This window comes from Podarcis bocagei (genome assembly GCF_964188305.1).
Source record: "Podarcis bocagei genome assembly, chromosome: 5".
NCBI lineage: Eukaryota > Metazoa > Chordata > Lepidosauria > Squamata > Lacertidae > Podarcis > Podarcis bocagei.
Window position 1 is genome coordinate 66,186,887 of NC_138129.1, and position 26,435 is coordinate 66,213,321.

Consider the following 26,435-nt stretch of genomic DNA (forward strand, 5'->3'; position numbering starts at 1 on the left):
ACTCATCCTTGATGGCTGGGCTAAGGCTTTGCCCAGGACCATGTTCTATCAACTTATCTGCAATAATAAACATGACTGCCATTTTAAGCATGCTTTGTTAGTGATCCCCACCAAATTGCTAGTGGGCTTCCTATTCGCCCCGGCTGGCCACTATGACAACAGAATGCTGGACTTTATAGGCCTTTTGTGTAATGCAGCAGGACTCCTCTTATGATGATTGCCAGATTGCTTACTGCCCCTGGTTCATATTCCTTTTATCAGTAGATTACTCACATGCTGATTCCTGCAGTTCAGCCTCCTGTTAATATCTCTTGATATTTCGAAACCTTGCTACTGGGTAGTAAGTGCCATTGAACACATTTTGGAGCTATGATTAGAGGGGAAGTTGCAATTTTTAAGGAACTGAGACTTTAAAGCCTTGGAAAGTGTGGCTGTATGGCACTATAGTAAAAATAAATAAATCCCCATCTCCCCTCCCAACAACCAACACCACATCATTAGGCAATTTCCAGAGGGGTAGACATATTCATCTGTTGCAGCATAACCAGCCCCCCAAATAGGCTTGGATAGACCCATTGAATTCAATGGATATGCTAGGGTTGCCATATGTCCGGAAATTTCCAGACACAGCTGGTATTCAGCCCCCTAAAGCAGTGTCTGTGTGGAAATCACTGAAATGTCCAGGAAAATCCAGACATATGGCAACCCATGTCTGAAGTATAGATTTTGCCGAATATCCTTAAAAGCAGCTCAAAAACTTCATTTTTTTCCAGATTTTGCAAAGAAAAAACAAAACAAAAAGCTCAATAACTTTTGGCAAAAAAAAGTGCTCCACAACTTTTATGTCCAGATTTTCACTTTTTGAAATATGGCAGCACTAGGATATGACCAGCGTAGGTCAGTGGGTCTGCTCTAGCCTACCTGGATACAACTAATATGAACAAACTGATAATAGCAGAAGCTTTTGAGAACTACAGTCTACATACATACAGTACATACATACAAGAGTGGTGGTGGCTAATTGTAAGCAGTGGGCTCAGAAGCAAAGGAAATGCAGAAAAATACATGGCGAGAAAAACATAGTTTATTTCCTTTGTTTTTAAGTCAAGTTTAAGAGTTAGCTACCTTCAGGCCTGGTCCCAGATTGGGGGTGTGGGGCTTAGTTGCTCCCCCAGCACTCTCCCTTGGCCACTCTGGCAGGTGCCGCTGCTGCAGCTGCCAACTCCCCACCTCCTGGCACCCTGAAACCGCTTGCAGCTTGTGAACTCGATTGGTGTTGGTGGCTATTTCAAAATAAAAAATGCCAGCACTGCATTTGCCCTTTTCTTTTTCTGGGGGGAGGGGGGAGAGAGACACGTGTTCAGAGAATTCAGAGAGGCAAAGGAGCAAAATCCTAGGGTCCGAGATCTCAATAAAATATTTGAGGGCGGCGCCCCCCCCCCAAGTTGATGGGCAATGCCATTCAAATAGTGTGCGTCTTGTGATCGGTTATGGGAATGGGGCTTACCTAGCCCCCCGCCCCCCAAATCTTTTATTCAAGTGGGGGTGTGCTGCAGGGAGGACGAGCTGTTGTTATCTTTCGTCGAAGCTGCTTGGCTCGCTGCCGATGGCAGGCAGTGCAACTTCACCCCGGGCCCTAGCCGACGGCCCCACGCCGCCCTCTCTGCTCCCCGACCCCGAGTCCACCCCGGTCGCGGCGCGACGCGCCTCCGCCAAGCGCCAATGAGGGACCCCGGCCGGGCCATCGCGTGGCGGGATAGGGCTGCCCCATCTCCACCCACCGCCAGGCGAGGCGACTCACTGGCCGGGCGGCTCGCCGGGGTGGAGCTTCGCCCGCCTTAAGGCAGCTGCCCCTGCCAGCCACAGGGAAGCCGGCGAGCCGCGCAGGAGAGAAAAGGCAAGTCTGACCCGAGATTGCACCAGCGCTCCTCCTCGCCCTCGGACGTGCTCGAGCCAGCGGCATCCGCAGCAGCGACCCCAGTTCACCCCGCGGAGCCAAGAGCCCAGCGCCGCCGCTCCTCCGACACCCAGGAAGGAAGGATCGCTTGCCGCCGAAATGGAGAACGCCAAGCAGAGGCACGCCGGTTTCCTGCCGCCCTTCAGGCACTTCGCCACGCAGGCCATCCACGCGGGGCAAGAGCCCGACCAATGGAAGTCCCTGGCCGTGGTGCCCCCCATCTCCCTCGCCACCACCTTCAAGCAGCAGGCGCCGGGGCGGCACAGCGTGAGTGAGGCGGACGGGGCGAACAAGGCTTCAGAGCCGGGCATGTGGGGGAAAGGGCGGGACTTGGAGGGAGAGGGTCCTTCTCTGTCTTCACACAATCGTAGAATTGGAAGGGACCTCTAGGGTCATCTAGTCCAATCCCCTGCGATGCAGGAATCTTTTTGCGCCACGTGGGGCTCGAACCCGGGACCTTGAGGCCAAGAGTCCCATGCGTCTACCGACTGAGCTGTTTGTTTAGTTAGGGGCTCCCCTGCCTTATATGCTTCTGGATGCAACCTCACAACTCGCATCTTCTTTCTCCCAGCTCTCAGAAAACAGCGCCCCCCTCCCCATCTAGTCGAATCGACCCTTTCTGTCTGCCCCAAGCCACACACCTGTCTGTTCTGCTCAGAGGGCTTTTCAGCTTACCCATAACTCCTTTCCTTCTCGCTCAATGCGCCTAACCAAGGCTGTAGCCCAAGCTATGTTTCCTCAGGAGTTAACTCCACAGACTACAACAGGGTAAGTGAGGTTAGGATTGTAGGCAAAGGCTGCGATCCTAAGGTTTTATGGCAAGTGGTAGAAACAGATCTGCACAGAGGTAAATCCTGTGAGTTCAGTGGCACTTACTCTCTAGTAACTGTGTACATGATTGCAGCCCCTCTCTGTGTTCTAATTATCAAAACCACACACACACACTTTATATATCTATATATCTCTAGATATAGATATATCTCAAAATCCTAGCTTGCAGTTTATGAAGATTTTCAGTGTATGTCTGTTACTGATTCCTACATCAAAAAGGCGATGTATTGGCTAAATTGTACATTTCATTATGATAATCCTCACTGAATTGTGAAAGTCCAGCAGAAGCACCTGTTCCTTATTTATGAGGCAAGAGGATGACATCGCCTCCTTTTTGATCATTTTGCCTTACCGCTTTGCATTTTGAGGGCCAAACAAGACAATCCTGTCTCTTGTTTTTCCGCAGAGCAGCTGCAGGTGTGTGATCATGATAAGGACTTTGGCTTGTGGGGAGGACTTTGTACCACAGCCCTGGTGAATATTGCTCTCCTCCACCTTCCTTCAAAGCCGTTGTGCTTTGTTGGATGGTTGGCACCAGTGGCAGCTTCCCTTCCAGGGCAAAGAGCGGTTCTAGAGGGAGAGATTTTAATTGGGACGGTAATATCGGGGGTGAGGTTAACCCCAGTCCTAACCAGGCACACACTGCTGCTAGTTTGAAACGCAAGAGACACGTGCATTTCAGTGTGAAATTAACAGACCTAACCTACTTTGAGAAGGACTAACTTTGGATACAACCTTCAATGTATCATTTAGCCTGACCACACTAAAACTTAGCGTGGAACCTGACGCTGGGTGAATGCAGGGGGAAAGTGGAATTGGCAAAAATTGCTTTGATCCCCTTCCATCAGTGAAAGTCATTTCTATGCTTGGAAGGAGCTCTTTCATTAACCAAAGGCCAGCTCAGGATCCAAGCCAAAGTCTTCAGAAGTAGCCCTATGTCTTGCTTTCCCAGAAAGCCAACCTAAGGTGGCTTGTACACCTATGGAATTGATAGTGTTTGTTCACTTCGTTATTATAGAGAATCTAGATAGCATCTTTGCATTCTAGTGTTTTCCCTAGTCTATCTTTAAAAAAACCAACCCATTCTGTAGCAATGCATGTCCAAATGTGGACTGGTACATATAGCATTGTTGACACAGCTGGCAAGAGAAGTGACCTGTGCTGTTCCACTTGTCTGAATTATCTGTCCCACACCTGTCTCATAAAGGTTGAAATTCTGTAATTTAGCTATTCCGAAGAGGCAGCAGTGAACTGAATAGGACTCGATTCAGCCCCTTCTTTTCCATTTCCCCACCAAGGTTGATGGACAGAATCTTAATCTCGCCCTGTTGGATGGTTCCTTCCTCCATTACTTTTCCACACCTTTTTTCTTAATTTGACTCCTCCAAGTACAAGTGAGCAAATGTTTAACCTTTTTAAAAACAACTTGGAATTGCTGGCAAAATAATGCACTGTCCATTTTTGCCTTTGTCACATAGACAGACATGCTAAAATTCAAATGGATAGTATATTATTAAGTGTTATGTGGAACCTCAGATATATTTTGGCTTTATATGATTATGGAAGAGCAAGATGCTCATGTGGAAGGGGGCTACAAAGAGAGGGTGCATGTGTGTACGCAAACAAGCAATGGAACTCCAGATAGTACAGATGCAACACATTTCCTATTTCAGTCACCAAATGACAGTTCTGTGTATAAAGTACATACTGATTTCCTCTTTCTTTCTTTTTTTGCCCTTTAGGGTTTTATTTGCTTTCTTTCAAGCCCATTTTGTTCTTCTAGGTATGGCAAATTTGGCATGCTATTTGAAAACGTTTTAAAAGCAGATCCCTGATTTAGTTTTGCCCAACACATTCAACCCATGTTGAATTTCTGGATTATCATCCTAGTTGGGTTGCAAAAAAAAGCTGACTCATTTTTAACTCTGCAGATTCTTGTGGGCGGGGCCGAACAAACTTGCCTTGCTACCCTGTCCTCTGCATGACACAAGACGATATGGAAATTGCATAAGCAAGCCGGCAGCTTTCCAGAGTATTGCATTACTCATTATGTATCTTGGGTTGAAAAAAACCTGTGTGTTTTAAAAGCAATGAAACGCCACGTTTCATAAAACCAACAAAGAGTCTCATGACATCTTAAAAGACTAAGTGGTTCATTTTAGCATAGTCTTTAATATGCTACAGAACACTTAGTCCATTGTAGCAAAAACAGGTATTCTTCTGTATATTCAGTAAGATACTTAATACTTTACTAGTTGACGTACAAGAGTTTAGCCAGGCAGGAAGAGTTAAAGTACAAAACCACAGGCGGAAAATATGTACATGACGTTCTGTTCAGAATAATTTGTTTCACTAGAAAGCATTGTTTTCTCCCCCACTCCAAGGCTGGTCAGCTTGGATTCCTAATTTGTCATTTTTCCAGCAAATATATTCAGACTTTCAAGTAATCAATGCTAAAGCAAGAAGGCACTGTAACTATAATACAGTTGCACCTCAGTCCAAGAACAGTCCTGTTAATGAACAATTCAGGCAACACACTCTGCAAAACTGGAAGTAGGTGTTCTGGGTAGTGAAATTTATCCCGGAAGACGAACGGAAGCCGACCGGTGGAAGGGCACCGGCAGCGGGAAGCCTCATTGGGGAAAGTGTACCTCGGTTTAAGAACATTTCCGGTGTAAGAACGGGCTTCCGGAATGAATTAAGTTAGTAAACGGAGGTACCACTGTATATATATGGCTATAATGCAACAAAGCAACACAATGTGCATGTGTGAAGATTGGCCATGGAGCCAGAGAATTCCATTGAAGTGCTGCTGCTGCAGCCATTCCTGTGGCCAGTGAAGGAAGCTGGCTGTGGTAAAAAACTCTGAAGATGATTCAGTTGCCTGTGGTTTTTGGCTGCTCTTGCAGTTCTCACCTACCTGCATTTTGTGACCCTGCCAAGGAAACAAATTTGTATGAAATTCCTAAGTTATTTTAGTTTTATAATTAGTGGACAGAAAAGGAGGCAATTGAACATTAAGGTCATTGGTTCTGCTCCTGCTCCTATGTTAAAGTCCTCCAGATGTTAGTCTACATATCCCATTATCAGCTGGAGGTGATGGAAGCTGGAATCCCAACAACATCTGGAGTTCCTCATCCTTGCTCCGAAGAGAATGGATCCGCTTTGCCTGTGTGATAACCTGGAAGACAAACTGCTTCCCTGGCAGTTTCACTTATGCCGCATTTAGAAAGCTTCCCCTGAGCTCCATATATCTGGATTATCCCCCTACCAGTCACATAACTCTGACTTGCAGTCTAGGTCTTGTTTCAGTTCCCCATTCCAAGACCTCCGGTCCTCTCTAGGAACACGGAAAGCTGCCTTCTACTGGGTCAGTCTGTCTAGCTCAGTTTTGCCTACCCTGACTGGCAAGCTCTCTGGGATTTCAGATGGAGACCGTTCCCAGCCTATGCTGGAAATCAAACCTTGGACTTTTGTGCAATGCAAAGTCCAAGGCTACAGTTATAGCATTAATTGCAGGGCATGCAAGGTGCCTTACAAAACACAGGAGATTCAGCCCTGGGCCTTGTTTTTGCATCAAGGTGTGTTTTCTGCATCCTCTTCCTCCTGTATCCTCATCCTTCTCCTTTATCTAGTCCCCCCCCCATTTTATACCTGCAAGAGAATTGTACTAGGAATGCGTGCTTTTTCAAATAAATCCTCTGCTAATGTTCCGAAGAGCAAACATTTCAAATGAGCCTTGCCATGGGAAGTTCAGGTTTTATAAATTGTCAGACTGTCATGTGCTGCTTCCACAACCTGTCTTTGAGTCAAATGATTGTTTGATTTTGCTTTCATCCCAGCTGTCTGCCAACTGTATGGAAATTTCTTTCGGGAGAAAACTCAAGTGGCTGCCATAGGAAGCCCAGATATAAAGAAGGATTGGGGGCTTCTGTACCTTTAGTTGTTGTTTAGAACTGTTTAAAGGTGCAGGAGCCCTGGGACTTGCGACTTGACTGTGTTGAAAGTCATGATTTGACTTTCATATAACATTTTTTTTTTTTCAAGGAAGATGGTAATAAAGGCAAATGGAAGGAAATATATAGAAACATTTTCAGGATTTCACAACAAAGAAATCTAAGAGGCCACTTCCTTTCTCTTTTGATTTTTGATCAACTATTGATGTATATTTACCTTATTTTATTTTATTTTTGTTCTCTTTCATAGGGCTTTGAATATAGCCGCTGTGGAAATCCAACCCGCGATTGCATGGAAAAGGCTGTGGCAGCACTGGATGGTGCCAAGTATTGTAAGCTGTCAATATTTTCATTACAAAAAAATGATGATTGTCTTTGGCTAACAGTACACATAAGGTGCAACAGTAGTGTCTTGGAAAAGAGTCAAAAAGGGAAGCTATTGGTTTTTGTTAGCTCTGATTCTGGTATCATGCTATGCAACAATGCAGCTATATCTTTGTATTTTATCTATTTCAAACCTGGATAAATTACTTTTGGCCACGTTATTAAGGCATTTCCTAATCCACATTTTCAGGTGTGGAATGCTTAGAGTTTGAAACGGCACATATCGTAAATGTCCACAATCATCTCCATAATGTAGTGTTTTTTTTCTAGATTCTTGGAATTATGGGTAACTTTAATGGTTCTAGATAAAATTGTTGTTACCTATTGTGTCAAAGCCCCATATCTAATCCTATGTAGTTTGTGTGTATACACACACACACACACACACACACACACACATTAAGGTATTCACAGTAAGCTCTCCTTTGAAAGCGAGTTAAGTGTTCAGAGACACACACCTGCCACAAAGCTGAAATATATTGAAGAATTCATTTGTTCACTTGTCAGATGTTCTTTGTTTATTTCCTTTTCCTGTTAGGTTTATCCTATGCGTCTGGGTTAGCAGCTACGGTGAACATTGCGCACTTGCTGAAGGCAGGAGATACTGTTGTTTGCACAGACGATGTCTATGGGGGTGAGTGCTGTACTTGCATATGGCAGGTCTTAACTGTCCTAGATGTAATCTCAGGGTTGTAATCCAGAAGCGTTTCAAAGATCATTAACCTGAGCCTGCACACTTAGGTCTTTCACTTCAGCACTGAGGATGGCTTGAAAGTCAGCAGTTATAACAGGTCAGACACCACAGGTGTGACTTATTATCTTAATTAATACTTCTTAGACAGAGCCAGTTGACACATCCGGCAGTGAGGCACTAACTGGTGTTCACACATTTGTGATTTAGCCCTCAGTCACATGCCAAATAAAACTTCCATTATGGACCCATCATAAGCCTTGCTACTGTTTCCTGGGCATAATAATAGTCTTATTCCTGGGCATAATAATAGCACTAACTAGTCCTCTGTTACACATGGAGTTGATGCACCTATCCTGCCCTTGAAATTAATAGATTTTTGTGCTCTTTCTTTAGTTTTCCAAAATCTTTAGATTGGTGTTCTTTCACGCAATACGTTGGTTCATCATTAGTTGATCTGAACTTGCTAAGAAGCTTTTTGCTTTTTTAAAAACACTTTTTAAAAATTCAAACCTATCCCCTATTGGATTTTATTTTCTACATTGTCCATTTCGCAAAGTATGGCTTGCACCATCCTTTCCCAAACTAGTACCCTTCATATGTTTTTTGGACTGCAGTTCCCATCATCCCTGACCATTTCCAGTGCTGGCTGGGGCTGATGGGAACTGGAGTCCAAAATATCTAGAAGCCACCAAGTTGGGTTTGGCCGACTTTAGATGCTATTGTAGCATACAACCCTGAATCGGTCTCTTTTCCTTCAGCTCCCAATACCAGGTTCCTTGACTTCCACCTGACGCGGAGGTCTCAACCCCAGTTGTCCTGGGACACAGTGGGCTACATTACACTTTCTAGATGTTGTCCCATGTAGGTGTGTCCAGGAATTGGATCAGCTCTAGCGAGTTGCCTACCATTATTTGCATTATAAGTTATAAACCACTGATAATTACTGATTTTCACCTAAGACAGTGTTTTCCCTTTGAAATAAAGTAGTGTCACTGATGTGTGTTAGGATAATGTGAATAATGCTTTAATGTGACTAAGGTAAATGTAAAGAGACCCCTGACCATTAGGTCCAGTTGCGGACGACTCTGGGGTTGCGGCACTCATCTCGTTCTATAGGCTGAGGAGCCGGCGTTTGTCCGCAGACAGCTTCCTGGTCATGTGGCCAGCATGACTAAAGCTGCTTCTGGCGAACCAGAGCAGCGCATGGAAACGTCGTTTACCTTCCCGCCGGAGCGGTGCCTATTTATCTACTTGTACTTTGACATGCTTTCAAACTGCTAGGTGGGCAGGATCTGGGACAGAGTAACAGGAGCTCACCCCGTCACGGGGATTTGAACCACCGACCTTCTGATCGGCAAGCCCTAAGCTCAGTGGTTGTCACGAGGTTTTCCTCTGCTGAACTTTAACACATACTCTTGGACTAACTGGGGGGGGGGGGCGAGGAAGATGGCGCTGGGTCAAGTCTCAACTGAGTTTCTGCTGCGTGAGTAGGAGCTCTAATGATCAAATTACCCTGAAAAAAAGCCTCAATCTATGAAAATACCTGCCAACTTTTATCAGTAAAAGACTCCGGGAGCTGTCGGGTGGACTTTTAAACCTCCCCTCCCTTTCAAAGCTACTTAAATCAACTTTGAACCACCTCCCTTGAAAAGCCCATAAAGCTGTGGGCTGGATAAAATAGCCCTATTTATTTCCAAGTACGAAGATGATACTTACAAGACACATACTCTTTAAAAAACAAATAGCTCGTAGGCAATAAATAGGAGTTGCAGACGTTTACTGTATGATTTCATTGGGTGAAAGGTGGAAATTCCTTACCCAGAATCTCTGTGCTGTTGACTGTACAGCTACTGGTGCATCAACTTTCTGGGAGGACAGCCAAAGATAGCTTTAGGGGTAAGCAAAACAGGTATCCATTTACCATAACTAAAAGCGAGGGGTAATCTAGGAATGATTCTCCTTGTGACTGGGCCTCTCACATAGCAGTACGAGCAGAGAAACATGTTTTCCACAAAAGCGGAAGAGGGCATGGCTAGATCAACACCATCAGCCAAATGTTTCCTTCTGTCATTTGATATCTGTGATTGTGCCAGTTTTATTCCTAGGAGCAATTATAAGTCAAATAGGGTAGGATTGAAGTCTAGCGTGATAACAGGAAGGGGGATTTATGTAATCTCTACCACTTCCAAATTATCTGTTAAGCAAATTTGTTAGCTTAGGAAACAAATATTCTTTCTAAGAATACATAATGAAATCTAGAAGACAGGCAAAGTAGAGAAGCCGACATACTTTGTTTAGACCAGTGTGGCTTGATAAAAGGATTCCATCCACGTTTGTAATGTTTACTGAACTTTCAGAAAAGAAGAGATGCGGGTTGCAACCCTAAGCATTTCACCCAGGAATTAATCCTGGCGAGAGTTATTTCTTGATTTATTTGATGAAGAGGCCACCTTAGAACAGAAAACGCTATTTACACATCTATTTTGAGACCAAAAGGCAGGCTGCAGACATATTAATAACAAAAATATTTACGATTGGGCTGTAAATCTGCTTACTTTGGAAGTGAGACCCTTGGAAACCAGTGGGGCTTGCTGTCGATGCTACTCTGGACACAGCTGTCGTTAAATGTCCTACCTTGTGTTGGTCCTTCTCTTTGTTCTGGTTTCCATTGCTTTCACCTTTAATTAATTAAATGTGGGCCTTTTCAAATCCTAGGTACCAATAGGTATTTCCGGAGCATAGCATCAGAGATGGGCCTGAAAACGATTTTTGTTGACTGCACCAAACTGGAAAACCTCAAGGCTGCAATTACACCAGAGACCAAGGTAACAGAGGAATGCTCATAAAACAGTGTTTGCAACATGCCTGGGATGGCTTTATTATATCAAGCCTCCTCGGTTTACAAGGGCCTGGGAGATTTGGCAGTGGCTGCAGGTGTGTAGGAGAGGGAAATATTAAAGTGATAATAGTACAGATTACTTATATACTGACAGTGTTGGAGCAAACTCTTCTTTGCTTTAAGAGGCAAACACAACTGTATATCATGTAGCTGTCACTCCTGATCTCTGGCAAGTGCCTGGTGGGCATTTGCCAATGTAAGCAGGAATGGTGTAAGTAATATGAAGATTATTTTTTGAAAACATTATTGGGTATGATAGGAATTGGAGCAGGATCACTTGGATCTTGTCTATCCCCTCATGACAGCTTGGGTGATTGCCATTGGAATTCATTTGATGAACAAAACATGCATGATTGGATCCTCAATTCTGGCAACAACAAGATGGTCATTGGATACAACCCAGGGAGTTTTCTGGGTTGGTTCCAGACACTTGAGGCTAGCACAGCTCACATCCAAATGGCTGCAGGTGAAATTGAAAAGCAGGTTTGATGCCCAGGATTTAAAGTCTGGCAGTTATTTCCATGGAGCCACTTGTGATTAATCAATATGGAATAGTGAATGTGCCATAACAACAGAAAAATCTGTTCAGTGGCGGGGTGGGTGCGCACACACACATGGGTGTGTAAGCAAAAGACAAGCTCAGATTTCTAACATATGTGACAGCCTTTCCGTTCAGTGTTTCCTTGAAACATAGAAGAGAAAGGAAAGTTATTGGTGATATCAACAAAATCATATACACATGTGTATCATTTCATAACTTTTACTGTCTGTCTTCTCAAAATAAACAGCTTGTCTGGATTGAAACTCCTACAAATCCAACGCTGAAAGTTGTTGATATTCAAGGTTGCGCTGACATTGTCCATAAGCATAAAGGCGTTATTCTTGCAGTAGACAATACTTTCATGTCTGCATATTTCCAGGTAAGCTGATTACCCAGTGCTGTCCCAGAAGTGCTTCATGCATATAGTAATTTTTTCCTTCTCAAAAATGGTGTCACAGGAGGGAACTAGCAGTGATGAACTCTTCTGTGTTAAAGTGACTGGCTCTGGTGCTGAATTTTGGATATGTGGTTGACTTTTCCAAGGGGTGTAGGCATTTACCGTATTTTTCGCCCTATAAGACCCACTTTTTCCCCTCCAAAAATGAAGGGGAAATGTGGGTGCGTCCTATGGGGCGAATGCAGACTTTCGCTGAAGCCTGGAGAGCGAGAGCGGTAGGTGCGCACCGACCCCTCTCGCTCTCCAGGCTTCGCGGACCTCTCCTCAAGCAGCGGGAACGTTCCCGCTGCTTGGGGAGAGTTGCCGGCATCCTGAAGCCTGCGCGCGCTGATCTCAGCACGTCCAGGCTTCGCGGATCTCTCCCCAAGCAGCGGGAACGTTCCCGCTGCTTGGGGAGAGTTGCCGGCACCCGGAAGCCTGCGCGCGCTGATCTCAGCGCGTCCAGGCTTCGCGGATCTCTTCCCAAGCAGCGGGAACGTTCCCGCTGCTTGGGGAGAGTTGCCGGCACCCGAAAGCCTGCGCGCGCTGATCTCAGTGCATCCAAGCTTCACGGATCTCTCCCCAAGCAGCGGGAACGCTCCCGCTGCTTGGGGAGAGTTGCCGGCATCCAGAAGCCTGCGCGCGCTGATCTCAGCGCGTCCAGGCTTCGCGGATCTCTCCCCAAGCAGCGGGAACGTTCCCGCTGCTTGGGGAGAGTTGCCGGCATCCGGAAGCCTGCGCGCGCTGATCTCAGCGCGTCCAGGCTTCGCGGATCTCTCCCCAAGCAGCGGGAACGCTCCCGCTGCTTGGGGAGAGTTGCCGGCATCCGGAAGCCTGCGCGCGCTGATCTCAGCGCGTCCAGGCTTCGCGGATCTCTCCCCAAGCAGTGGGAACGTTCCCGCTGCTTGGGGACAGTTGCCGGCATCCCGAAGCCTGCGCGCGCTGATCTCAGCGCGTCCAGGCTTCGCGGATCTCTCCTCAAGCAGCGGGAGCCACCGCTGGGCTCCCACGGCTTGCAGAGAGCTGCCTGTTTGGGGGCTGGGGTCGGGGGAAGCTCGGGCTGCCCCAGCCCCGCGCCTGGGGGGGAAATAATTTTTCCCCCTTTATTTCCCCCCCAAAAAACTAGGTGCGTCTTATGGGACGGTGCGTCCTATAGGGCGAAAAATACGGTAATGGCTCTTCCACATAACATGAAACAGCATGAGACCACAGTTTCTGGCACGTAAACCTGCTCAACAGGGGACACAAAGTTAATCTGGTAGATAGAGGGATATGTTTCTTGTTTTCTAGAGCAAGCTGCAGCATAGTTCTGTGCATGTTTACTCGGACGTAAGCCCCACTGTGTTCAGTGAAATTTATACCCAAGCAAATGTATTTTAGATTGCAGACCTTCCATTCCCTTGTCACTGATCTGGTAAGAAGATGTGTGGAAGGTGGGGTGGAAATTCTGTGATTTTATGTGGAGTATTGGCTTTTTATTGATGATGCACTGATCTTTTGTTTCTTTAACGGAATAACATATTTTTCCTGTTATTAGTAGACTAATACTCCTTTCAAAGTGATAAACCAATTTTATATTTTATCTATTTATACAGATATATAGTTGACCTTCAAGGGGCTCCAGTTAGGCTTACATGGTTCTCTGCCTCTCCTTGTTAGCTTCACAGCAACACCGTGGATTAGCTTAGTAAGAGACTGTGTTTAGCCCTGAGTGCACTTAGTAGCTAAGTGGGGACTTTAAACCTGGTTTTCCAGGTCCTAGTCAAGAACTCTAACCACAACACCACACTAGCAGCCCTTGAAGTTATCTTCAAATTAGCCATGTGCTGGAGTTCTTGTCTCCCATCTGTATCAGATCTCCCTCCCCCTCTTGCTGTATATAAGAATCTATTGAGGAAGTGAAGGTGTCCAGTTACTAGCCTAGCTAACATTTCTTCTGTGGCTATACTGAGAGGAGCTGCATTGCATTGGTAACTCTGTAGTGTTATATGGCAGGTATTAATAAGTAATGGCTTTAGCAATTCAATGGCCCCCAGAGTTGCTGTGTCAACAACTAGACCTGTGGTGTGGAATATTCAACATAGTGGGCCAACCGCATAGTGAAATGCTGGAGACTGCTGCCGTACGCACTGCAAGGACTTCACAGCACAAAGAGAAAATGTTTCAGCTCACTAGCTTCAAAAGCAACAGAAAGGTCATTGCTAGAACATTACGCCAAGTTCATGCAGTGTTTCTGTTACTGGTTTTGAGAAGTTGCAAAGCGTTCCTAGTTCAACAAGTATTGGACTAACATGTTCCTTTTAAAATTTAATTTATACCTTGTGCATGAGGTCCAGCAACCATGACCAAAAGATAAATAAAACAACAATAACCTAGATATTGACCTAGCCATCTAACCATATAGTTTAGCACCACTAATGTAAAGCCACTAATAACACAAAATTATCCACAAGGAAGGAGAAACTGGTATGATAGAGTAAGAGGGAGAAAACGTTATCGATTTAAGAAAAAAATGAAGCAAACATCTCTTTGATTCATTAGCTTAACAGTAATGTTCATACGGGGTTTTCTAAACAGTTGCATATGGTTGCACATGATTGTGTACTTTTAATTCCAATACATGCCAAACATGCACCATATTTCTGTAAAGGTACCAACCATCTGTCTTCCTTCCCTTAGCTAAGTTAGTGAACCTGATCATACACAGGAAGCCCCAAATTCCTGATAGCCATTGAAAACCTATTTGTATTTTCAGGCCTGCTTCCAGGTTGGTTGAGGGCCTCAGGGTTGGAAGGGCCCCTTGAGCTGCATTAGAGACAATGGCACTTACTTCTGAGTAAGCATGCCCAGGATTGCACCAGGAAGAAAGAAAATACAGGGTTTAACTATAAAGGCGCAGAGTCTGTAATTTAGTAACCTATTTGAAAACCGGAAGAGCTGTCATGGTTAATAATAATAAAGCTACACTGAGACAGTGCTTGGGGAAAATACAAGGGTGGTAAAATTGAAGGCCTTTATTCTATGGAATTAGAAGCCTGATGATGACGTGGGTCTATAATCTAGCCCCATTCTCCTTTACTAATCCTCCATGACCAAACATTCCAAATAGATTAGCTGATATAATAGAGGGAAACACTGCCCAATTGTCCAATTTCTAGTGTGCCAGAAGCAGAGGATAGAAAAGAAGAGATGCTATGACAGTTACAGTATTTCTTGGGGAAGAATGCAATTTATTATTATTATTATTTATTTAGGTCAGACCCTAATGGTTGGCTAAAACCAGTTGTTCCACATTCATTCCCTATGAGAATTTAGGGCAAAGAGAGAAAGAATACTCGCAAGAAGATACTTTAGCGTTAGTCATCTTGCTTAAGAAACCCATATCCAGTTATGTAGTTCCCAGTGAACAGGGATATGCAGTGTAAAATTTCTACAGCTTCTGTTTACAGATAATAAAGCAGTACTTTTTAATTCTGAATTCATGTGTTTATTTTGTTGTTTCAGCGTCCTTTATCTTTAGGAGCAGACATCTGTATGTACTCGGCAACCAAGTACATGAATGGTAAGTGCCTGAGTGTTGTTGCAGAAAACTTCCATGTTATATTGATATTTACCAATCCGACATTACAAACAGTCAAGGCTACCAGACCTAAAAGGCATTCTATTGTTTCTTTCTACTTTCAAGTTTTTATTTTCTTCATGCCACTTTGAGGGGGTGGGGGTGGGAAGGTTGATTTATAGTAGTGCCCATAGTGCATCTGCCCATCTTCTAAACACAGTAGATGTACACAATGGTTATTGTCTAGACTGGTTTCCCTTCTGAGGACTTTGTTCTGAGGACAACAACTCCACAAGGCAATATTGAATATATACTTGCTGAATGAGGAGCTCTTTCGTTTGAAGTCTTTCTGCATTTTCATTCCTGCCCCGGGGTAGAAAATCTTCCTCAAATGTTTGAAAAACTCATTGTGTCCAACTAAAAATTGCACTGTACAGGTCTGAAAGGAATCGTTTTGAGGTGCTGAGGGGCTTTGCCACTGAGCATTAGGGTCCTAGCTGGTGCAAGCCTCTTACCAAAGTACTCACCATCAAGGTTACAAAGGCAGCACAGGGATAGTCAGTTTTTGGCTTCAAAATAAGCCACTCAAGGAAGATGGTACTACTAAGAAGAAATAGGGTGTCATGTTTTGCAACAGAAATGCCCTCTCAAGAAAAGGCTGCCTCGAACCCTCACCACTGCCATTTAGGTTTCAGAAAAAGGCATTTCCTCACTTTTAAGAACGAACTGCTAATGTAAGCATTTTTAAAGCTTAGGCCATTTTCATTTGAATGGGCTGTTGTTTTTTAGTTTCTTTTTGTGTTTGCTTTATTGTTTTTTGTCATTTAAAAGATGCTGTAGTTTCTAACCATGTGGTTAAATGCCTAGTGGGCATAGATCTATGTTGACATGAAGGCTATAAATTGTGTATAATTAATTACACAGGAAGCACGTAGAATGAAAGCAGAGGAAACAGCTACAATTTTATGTCTGACTTCTCTACTTAAAGAGGGCTAATTTGCAATTTTTCATCTGCCTCCTTGTTTCTTCAGGTCACAGTGATGTTGTAATGGGACTGGTTTCTGTCAATGACGATAATCTCCATGAGAGGCTCAGATTTTTACAATATTGTGAGTACACAAAAAGATGTGATGAATGCAGGTTTCTGATACCTGCCTACTTAAATTCAGAACTGCATTTCTGTGGTAGTCATTTGTTTTACGCACGTTCATCTGACTTATTGTCAAAAAGCCTCCCACAAAAAAAGATTTTGTGCAGCCTTTTCTACCATCCCACTTTCCTTGGGAGCAAAGAGATTCATTCTGACACCATAAACCAGTTGGCTCTCATGGGAAATTTGAAACTGCAGTGCTGAAGTCATGTTTCAGGCCTTACTAAGGCCTTCAGTGGCCATACATAAATTAAGACTGAGCTGGTGTGTTTCCTCACTTGAGGCCTCTGACTAAAATCTACAGCTTGAGCTGGAACAGTTTTGGCCTGAGATGCAAGTGGTGCTGCTGTCTAGTCCATTATCTATCAGGCCTGCCCAATCCTGAAGGTTCGTGCTTCCTGTTAAATGGAGTGCCTGTAGTTATATATCACTCAGTGTAGTGGATGGATTGTTTAATTTGGGCCCTGGAAATCTAGATCAAAATCTCACAAAATCTTAAAGCTCACTGGATACCTCTCAATTTAACCTTTCTCAGAGTTGCTGTAAGGTTGCATACATTACCTCAAGGGCCTTGGGAAAGCAATGTGATAAAAAATATAATATCATTGTTTCCTTCTTTGCCTGGAGAGGATTCAAAGACCTAAATTAAAAACCACATCATTTTGCTAGGCTATGTCTCAGTTCCTGAATTTGAGGTTCCTGTTTCAAAACTCAGAAGCCTGAATAGCTGCAATGCCACCTGAATGCTATATTTTAACTTTTTGATTAAAACTCTGCTGGGGTTTGGGCTTCTGTTCTGAACATATGTCTATACTTTGATGAGCCAGCAGTATTGTCTTGCTGAGTTCCTCCTTATACTTTTCCCCAATGGGGCTGAAAAGCCTATTCAGCAATAAAGCCATTAGCAAAGAGGGTTATCTCTGTGTTTCTTTTTTCCCTTTTCCAGCTCTTGGAGCAGTTCCATCACCTTTTGACTGCTACCTTTGCAACCGGGGTTTAAAGACATTGCAAATCCGCATGAAACAACATTTCCACAATGCGCTGACAATTGCCAAATACCTTGAGTCAGATCCAAGAGTTGAGAAAGTCCTCTTCCCTGGTAAGTTGGCTTTGCAGAACCTGGCAGGGGATATAAGCTCTTGCAAAAAAATGCCGCTGGCTGTAATTGGAGCGAGGAGAGAAGCAAAAGAATCTGCATGACTAAGTGGACTCTTCCAGCCCAGTAACTCTGAAGACTCAAATGACTGATAAAGGGTGGAAACAATAAGTGCTTGTGAATGACTTGTTCCATATCTGCCTAGGGCACAGTTTGTTATTTGAATTTCCCTGCCATGCTCTCACTTTCTTCCTCTCTCACATATGTTCACCACACATTCACAATCTTTACATGGTTCAGTTGGCTTATTTCTTTACACACACTCATCTCAGGCAAGCCATTCAAAATCCTAGTCTTCTCATGCATTATCCTTTCGTAAAGCTTAAACACATGTAGAAGATGGAGAGGTATTGAACTGTTGGCCCAGCCCCTGGTGTCCCTTGCAACTCCCACGACCTCTGTGGACACCTTGAAAGGGGTGGCAGCTGTCCCTTGGAATATGTAGTCAGCATGGGATCAGGGGTTGTAACAGCAGGTTCTTGCTCCGCCTTATGGAAGTGAACATTGCAGAGAGACTTGCATAATGCAGTTTATATAACTTTTGTAACCACAATTCTTTTATTTTTGACAAACAGCATTTTCAAACTTAACTCGCTTGGAACCATAGCAATGATCAAAGTACATTTTATGCCTTGGACTAGCGACTTCATATTTTAATAGATTGTGTGTGTTTTAGAAGAAGAAGAAGAAGAGTTTGGATTTGATATCCCGCCTTTCACTCCCCTTCAGGAGTCTCAAAGCGGCTAACAATCTCCTTTCCCTTCCTCCCCCACAACAAACACTCTGTGAGGTGAGTGGGGCTGAGAGACTTCACAGAAGTGTGACTGGCCCAAGGTCACCCAGCAGCTGCATGTGGAGGAGCGGAGACACGAACCCGGTTCCCCAGATTACGTGACTACCGCTCTTAACCACTACACCACACTGGCGACGATACAGCAACGATAACCTAAATCCGGATGCTTTAAATAATGCATAATTCATTTCAGGATTGCCGTCACACCCGCAGTACGAGCTGATGCAACGCCAGTGCACAGGCTGCCCAGGAATGATCTCCTTTTACATTAAAGGAAACCTTGAAAATGCCTCCACATTTCTCAAAAACTTAAAGGTAAGAAAGAGGCCTGATTTGCATTGCTTTTGAAAGAGGAACACTCCCCGCCCCTCCCTTGTCAGGATATGGATGCTGTAAAAGACTTCGCAATATTCTTCTTCCCTTAAAGCGTCTCCACCCCCATCGTTCTACCCAGACACTGAGGTCCAGCACCGAGGGCCTTCTGGCGGTTCCCTCACTGCAAGAAGCCAAGTTACAGGGAACCAGGCAGAGGGCCTTCTTGGTAGTGGCACCCTCCCTGTGGAACACCCTCCCACCAGATGTCAAAGAGAACAACAACTACCAGGCTTTTAGAAGACATCTGAAGGCAGCCCTGTTTAGGGAAGCTTTTAACGTTTGATGTATTACAGTGTTTTAATATTTTTTTGGAAGCCGCCCAGAGTGGGCGGGGTATAAATTATTATTATTATTATTATTATTATTATTATTATTATTATTATTATTATTATTTATTGGAAACTTTAAAGGACGGGCTGTCCCCAAATGTAAATAACCAACCTTGTTATGCAAAGTGACACTAATGACAGGGAAGGAAAAGGAGTATTTTAGAAATGATGTGTTCATTCAGGCAACTGCTGCTTGCCTAAGATATCACGTAGTGCCACCCAAGGCCAGCCAACTCTCCTGTCTGGAATTCTGGAAGCAGGGGAGCCCTTGCTTATGTAACACTGGCCTGGTGTTTTGAAATGCCTGGCATTAGTGCTGAGTCCTCAGAAGACGCTTGTGAAATCAATGCCTCATCCGCATGTATCACTGGAAAAGTATGCTCCTGCAAAGACTGCTGTGCAGTCATTTCTCCTGAATTTCTGCCAGCGGTGTATCGTTCATCTTGGCTTGCACCCGCTGGCTGCGAACAGGCATACTTTGGTTTCACCAAAAGTTGGCACCTAAATTAACAACAAGGAATGAGCCAAGAGCTTTACTGTACTTCAACAACAACTGAAGATATAAACAACCCACAAGCTAGGGCTGGCTAACTTTCCCCTCCCTGCTCATAAAATGATCAATCTGATGACCACGGAGGGTGCGCAGTTTGTATCCCCATCAGGCACCGGGCTGGGCAGATAGGTTTAAATTACTACCCTGCAGTGCTATGTTTAATTTGCAGCTTCTACAAAAATTATTGGGGTCTTGCTGAGGAGGGCAGATTGGGCACCCCAAAGCAGGAGGTAGCCACGCAGTCCATAAACAACTAACAGGAAAGTCCTAATCCACCTTCTGGGGGCAGGTGGTAATATGTTTATCACAGTCATTTACCCCCATATTGCTTTAATTCTATCCCTGGCTGCTATAAACCAAGCAAGCAAGAGGAGAATCATATATCACTCCCAGAAAATGCTCAAACACAGGTTTTTGGAGAGTCTCTAGGGAACAGAAATTTCACAGAAGCTCCTGAGAATGCCTGTTGTTCCCCTGATTTTTTGATTTATTTATATTTGCTCCTCGGTGGAAAACCTGAAAAGCTTTTCCTGGCCTGTGTCTGAGATTGCCATGGCACAAAGAGACAAACGTGGTCTCTGGGGCTGATGGGAGTTGTAGTCACCAGCTTGGCCAAGGCTGCTTATGCAATTACTATTAGTTAACTAGCGGGTAGGGAGTTGTGCTCACCCCCTTTGGAATCCTGGGAGCTCAGGGGCCCATAGGATTTAATAGGGCAGGGCTGCTGAATACAGTGCTGCCTTCTCTTCTTGCCATCCTTCCACAGGGCAGCAATTCAGTGCAGGCTTGGCAGCTACAGTCTCTTTCCCATGCCCTAGTACAGGCTTGCGGGAGAAGCCATATTTTGCCCAAAAGATCTCCATGTCATGCAGAAAGGAAGGCACATTCTGGCATCTGCCATTGGCCAGGGGACGAAGGCCACTAGGAAGCTGCTCCCCTTCGCTCCCAAGAACAAGTTTGCTTCTGCTCCTCTCTGCCGGAAAGAGCATTCAGCCGCAGCTGACTAGAGAGCTGACAGCAGCAGACTCTAGCCTGATTTGTAAAGGGACCGAGTTTCAAGTGAAAAGTTGAATGAATGAATGCTGGAAGATAATGCTCTGTATTCTTCTTTGTTTTAGCTTTTTACGCTGGCTGAAAGTCTAGGAGGATATGAAAGCCTGGCAGAGCATCCGTAAGTGAAGTTAATCTGAAATCTCTGTTGGAATCAACTATATGCTTATTTTATTTTTAATCTGTCTAATACTTAATACGATTCAGACTAATGAAGTCAATAATAATTTGGCCACAATGGCCAAATACTATACTTTATCCCACCTTTCAATGAAGGGAGATTTATTTTATGTAGTAAATAAATATTACTTATGAATTCTTTATCTGAAGGGCTGATCCTTCAATGTAGTTGAAAACAAAAACTTTTTGTTAAGGTTAAACTTAAGGTTAGGTTAAACTTAATTTTAAAGGCCTAAAATTCATTTGTGAATAAATTATATTCCTCCCAGTATCTTTTATCCACCAAGCATGGTCTCATTTCTCTTTTTTGCGCTCCCGAAAGGTGGATAACTAATTTTAAATTTACCTTATTTTTACTGCCATCATATCATCTTGCCCTCATCTTATTGTTGTTGTTGTTGTTGTTACCTATAAAATATCCCGCTAGCAAATTTGTCCTTTGAAAATACTAAAACCAGTGAGAATTCTTATTACCTTGGAGGATTGCAGTATTTTACTACAATAAACAAGATAATTACATGAGAAGTATTTTTTAATTTCTTTTGCTATTTTAAAGTCCTTATTAGTATCTATTAGTATCCAATTTCAAGCCATCTGCCACTACTCAGCCCATAATATATCTATCCCAGATCCTTAACCAGTTAGATGTTTAAAGAAAATCATCTTGGCATGAACAGTTCTACTGTTTTTATTCCTCCATAATATGCCGTTTAGCGGTACTCTAATCAATGCTTTCTCAAATAATGAACTGGCAATCTGCTGTTTTAAGCTGTGTACAGAGGAGGGCATGCTTGGTACAGGAAACTCTGCTGAAGAGCCTATGACTTTGTAAAAGTGTGTATCTTAACGATAGACATGGTACAGATTGGAAGCGTCACTTTATCACTTCTAAATTACTGCACCTTTCAAATTACAGGAGTTTGGTGCTAGCATTTCTCTGCCTCTTAGCAAGATTTATAGCCAGGAAAAATGACAAGGGTAGTGAACACAGTCTTTTTCCTGGATGTCATCCTGTGGCCATATTGAACCCTCTGGTTAACAAGATTGGCCTGTCCAAATTGGATAGAATCACTGCAGGTTCTGCTGCCACTGTAGATATAATTGTACATTTTAATTTTGGAAGTCCCTGTGAGACCTAGATGTGATGGAAAACAAGGTACATTTAATAATAATAATAAAGTAACACTGCAAGCTGGACATAACTAGTTCTGAATCTCTTGGCAGGGCCTCTCATTTATCAGGGAAATCCACATTTGTTTCTGGGTCTTTCTAGACCAATAAGATGCCACATAGTGGAGCGGCAAAGGTTCCACCTCTCTGTTGACAAGACACACCTGTAACTTTTAGGGTCTTGGTAGGATTGAATATGTTTACTGTTGTCCTTGGAAGCTTTCTTGCTGCATTCTGTCCAAATGTAACGTCTCTTGTCCAGGGCTGAGCTCTGGGAAAAGCTGAGCTTTTCTAAACAAGAACTTTATGGCAGAAAGATGAAATTGCTTCTGAAAGCAAGTGTATGGTATCAGTAGACTAACCATCATTACCTCCACCCCAATAATGTTGCCAAGAAAACACCCCATCAAAATAATAATAATAATAATAATAATAATAATAATAATAATAAAATAATTTATTATTTATACCCTGCCCATCTGACTGGGCTTCCCTAGCCACTCTGGCCGGCTCCCAACAGAATACAATAATAAAAAAGCAATAAAACATCAAACATTACAAACTTCCCTAAGCTGATGTCTTCTAAAAGTCAGATAGTTGTTTATTTCCTTGACATCTGATGGGAGGGCGTTCCACAGGGCAGGCGCCACTACCGAGAAGGCCCTCTGCCTAGTTTCCTGACTGCCATCTAGAAAACTGCTTGCTACTAGCATAGCAGTTCCACAGCCTTCAGGAAGGTGTCACTATCCCAGAGCACTTGACATGGATTTGAGGCCGTAGTCTAGCATGATCTTAGCGCTCACTTGATGAGGATCAGAGATCTGTCTCTTAAAGGGAATACATTGGCATTTTGCCCATGGATTGATAGCTGCCTCTCTGCTGCCTCTGTGCAATTCTTTTTAACTGTTGCATCTGGAATGACAGACCAACCCTCCAACATTACTGGGTTGCCCCAGCTACTCTGGGCAGCTTCCAACATATATAAAAACACAATAAAACACAATAAAACCCCTTCCCTATACAGGATTGCTTGGGGGTCAGATAATTTCATACCCTCCAACATTTCTGCAGTGAAAATAGATATATCCTAAGGAAAAGCAGGACATTCCGGGATCAAATCAGAAACCATGATGGCTTCTCTAAATCAGGTACATCCCTGGAAAACAGGGACACTTGGAGGGTCTGACAGACTATCTGTTCTTGTTTAGTGCCATCATGACTCATGCCTCAGTCCCAAAGGCAGACAGAGAAGTCCTTGGGATCTCGGATACGTTAATCCGCATGTCTGTTGGTTTAGAAGACACGGAAGACTTGTTAGAAGATCTGGACCAAGCTTTGAAGGCCGCGGTAAGTGATTTCAGTTACGGAGAAATGTAGGGGTATGTTTTTGCTTTTTAGCTCCCCCCATTGCTTTAGAAGTCAATAGTAATTCTGATGAACCCTCAAGTTACATTTGTCAGATAACTTGACAGAACACAGCTAGTAGCAAGAAGTGAAATGTTTTTGCAGTAAGCTCCTGTACTATATCTTACTATACATACTATATAGGTCCATGATTACTGAGCAGGCTAGCTGAACACATTAGTGAGGTGTTGGGGCTAGGTCCCTGCCCCCCTCCATGCCATGCGCACATTCCAATTTATATTCACACGTAGCCCATACACTCCTATAAATACACATAAAGGTAAAGTAAAGGGACCCTGACCATTAGGTCCCGTCGTGGCTGACTCAGCGGCTGCGGCGCTCATCTTGCTTTATTGGCCGAGGGAGCTGGCATACAGCTTCTGGGTCATGTGGCCAGCATGACTAAGCCGCTTCTGGTGAACCAGAGCAGCGCACAGAAACGCCATTTACCTTCCCGCCGGAGCTGTACCTATTTATCTACTTGCAGTTTGACGTGCTTTTGAACTGCTAGGTTGGCAGGAGCAGGGACCGAGCAATGGGAGCTCACCCCGTCACGGGGATTCGAACCGCTGACCTTTTGATCGGCAAGTCCAAGGCTCTGTGGTTTAACCCACAGCGCCACCCATGTCCCCATAAATACATAAATACACAAATACACATACAGGCACACTATTCCAGGGGCTACCAGCCTTCTGAGGCCAGCAGGCCCATTTTGAATTTAGGTATAACCCAAAATGGCTGCCACGGGGGCCATGATATAATGGCAGATGCGTTGAAAAGAGCAGCAGACGAGGCACAATCACAAAGAGGTGTGGGTATGCAGATGGGGGCCAGGGAGGCATCTACATCAGTCACCATTGAGCTTGCTTCCAGAGGGGAGCTCTTTTGCACTTCTGCTCTGCTCAGAATAGGAGGAATGTGGGGGTCCAGTCCTGGAAGTCAATGAAATTTTGTCATGTTTAAGGGGGCACCCTCAGTGTAAGAGAGACTGAGCCAGTGCAAACAAGGAACTGAGCAGGAAGAGCAAATCGTCTCTAGTACAATTGTGGATTTCTGAGGGGATATTTACTAGACCTGTTGCAGGTGTCATAGGACTCATGCCTACCAAGTATGAGAACTTGACAAAAAGGGATTACCTGAGTGATAATGGCACTGAAGATTAGCTTTAGGCTAAATGACTGACAAAAAGCATGCTACTGACGACTACACGTCTTTTGCAAAGTGACCAAGATGCCTTTGTCTGCTGACTTCCTCATTTTTCTGCCAGATTCTTTTTCCTTTAACATAGCAGAAAAAGGCAGCTGGGAGTTTGGATGAGTAGCATAGTGTGTTCCAATATGAATCCGATCTGCAATTAAGTTGAGTCATTTAAAGAACAATAGTGATAAAATTTCACTTGCTTTCTCTTGCCACAGATTCCCGATTACAGAATCTATAACTAGGAGTCTTGACATCACATTTAATTCCTGCACACCTGTAATACAAATGAACTGGATGATCAGCTGCTCATGAACTTCCATTGGATTAGATTTCCTGCTGAAAATGAAAAAGTTGACGTTTTTGACGCCCGGAAAGGAAGCCTAGAATACTTGTTGACTCCACAACCCCCTTTCCCTCCCAGAAGTGTCTTCCAAGGTCATCTCCTCATTGTCTGGTTCCTTTGATTTAAAAACAAAAAGAAAGCCATATTTCTTGACAGCAGTAGTTCCCAGGTGACCGTGGTCCACACTCAGGAAGATTGTGCCCAATCACACATATTTATATTTAAATATAAATATATTTAAATTAGTGTGGCATAATAGCTAAAAGACTGTGCTGTAAATCAGGAAGTCCCTGGTCTGAATCTTGCCTTAGGGTAGGGTTACCAGACTTCCCCGATTCCCAGGGACAGTCCCCGGATTTGCAAATCTGTTCCCAGGAAACATGGCAGCCGCAACCTCAGCAGCCCAGAGCCAGCCTGGTAGCACACTTGGCTCTGGCTGGCTTCAGGAGCTGCTCGCTGCCATGGTGCCTGCCATTTTTCCTCGCTGAAAGTCCCCATATGATGTATCTTGTGCGCAACAGTTTTTAAAAACTGTGCATTTATGTTTCACAAGGTGCAAAAATAGGGCTTTGCACCTTTATACAATATGCATGTGTGCTTGGGCCCAGGGTCTTTTGCCTCACCATCCCCATTACTGACTCCCTGTTGCTACTCGGCTTCAAAAAAAATAAGTGTCCCCGGATTCATTGAAAAAAAATCTGGTAACCATACCTTAGGGAAGCCAGTCTCTCTCAGCCTCAGTTTCCCCCCATCCACAATACTGGGTTATTGTAGGGATCACAAGTAGCTAATGTTTATGAAGTGCTCTGAAGTCTTGAAATGGCTATGCCAATATTATTATACTTGATTATTTTGATAGAAAATTGCCATTATGCCAGCATACTTGGTTGTTTCTTGTCACTTATACATGCTGCTGATTTATTTTATTGTTTTTAAACGTTAATAACCGACTTGGAAAAAAGACTGCTGCATATACCAAGTGTGGATTTTCGATTGGTTCCCACTGTTTTTCTCCTGTGCAATATTGGAAAATGAAGCAAAAAATCAGTTGCATGGCACCCTATGCAATAGGTTTTTATCTAAAATAAATAAATATTGAATTTGCTTTGGTTTCTGCTTTTAATTTCTGTTAATATAGATCTAATCAAACTCTACAATCCTATGATTCCATAACCATCTTTTAGTTACATTTTTGTTGGTGGTGGTTCTAGTTGTTGTTTTTTTTACAACATTCAAGATTCTTTTCCACAAAAGACATGAATTTCATCATCATTTGCACTGTTTTTATCAGTTTTATAAAGTTAATTATTGCTTGGGTCAATTTCTCTGAAGAAACTAATAGGAGGAATGCTTGGTTAAAAGCTCAATATTATACAGTGGTACTTCGGGTTAAGTACTTAATTTGTTCCAGAGGTCCGTTCTTAACCTGAAACTGTTCTTAACCTGAAGCACCACTTTAGCTAATGGGGTCTCCT

The 26,435-nt window shown here is 43.7% G+C and overlaps 1 protein-coding gene across 1 annotated transcript; it reads left to right on the top strand.

Annotated features, from left to right (window-relative positions):
- The first annotated feature begins 1,852 nt into the window (after positions 1-1,852).
- CTH (cystathionine gamma-lyase) lies at positions 1,853-26,064 on the top strand. Its single transcript, XM_081193850.1, has 12 exons — positions 1,853-2,224; positions 6,995-7,076; positions 7,667-7,762; positions 10,538-10,647; positions 11,510-11,641; positions 15,203-15,260; positions 16,289-16,366; positions 17,354-17,506; positions 18,550-18,671; positions 20,732-20,784; positions 23,222-23,360; positions 24,833-26,064. The coding sequence occupies exons 1-12, from the start codon at positions 2,057-2,059 to the stop codon at positions 24,857-24,859; spliced, it is 1,218 nt and encodes a 405-aa protein (XP_081049976.1). The 5' UTR covers positions 1,853-2,056; the 3' UTR covers positions 24,860-26,064.
- The last annotated feature ends 371 nt before the right edge of the window (positions 26,065-26,435 follow it).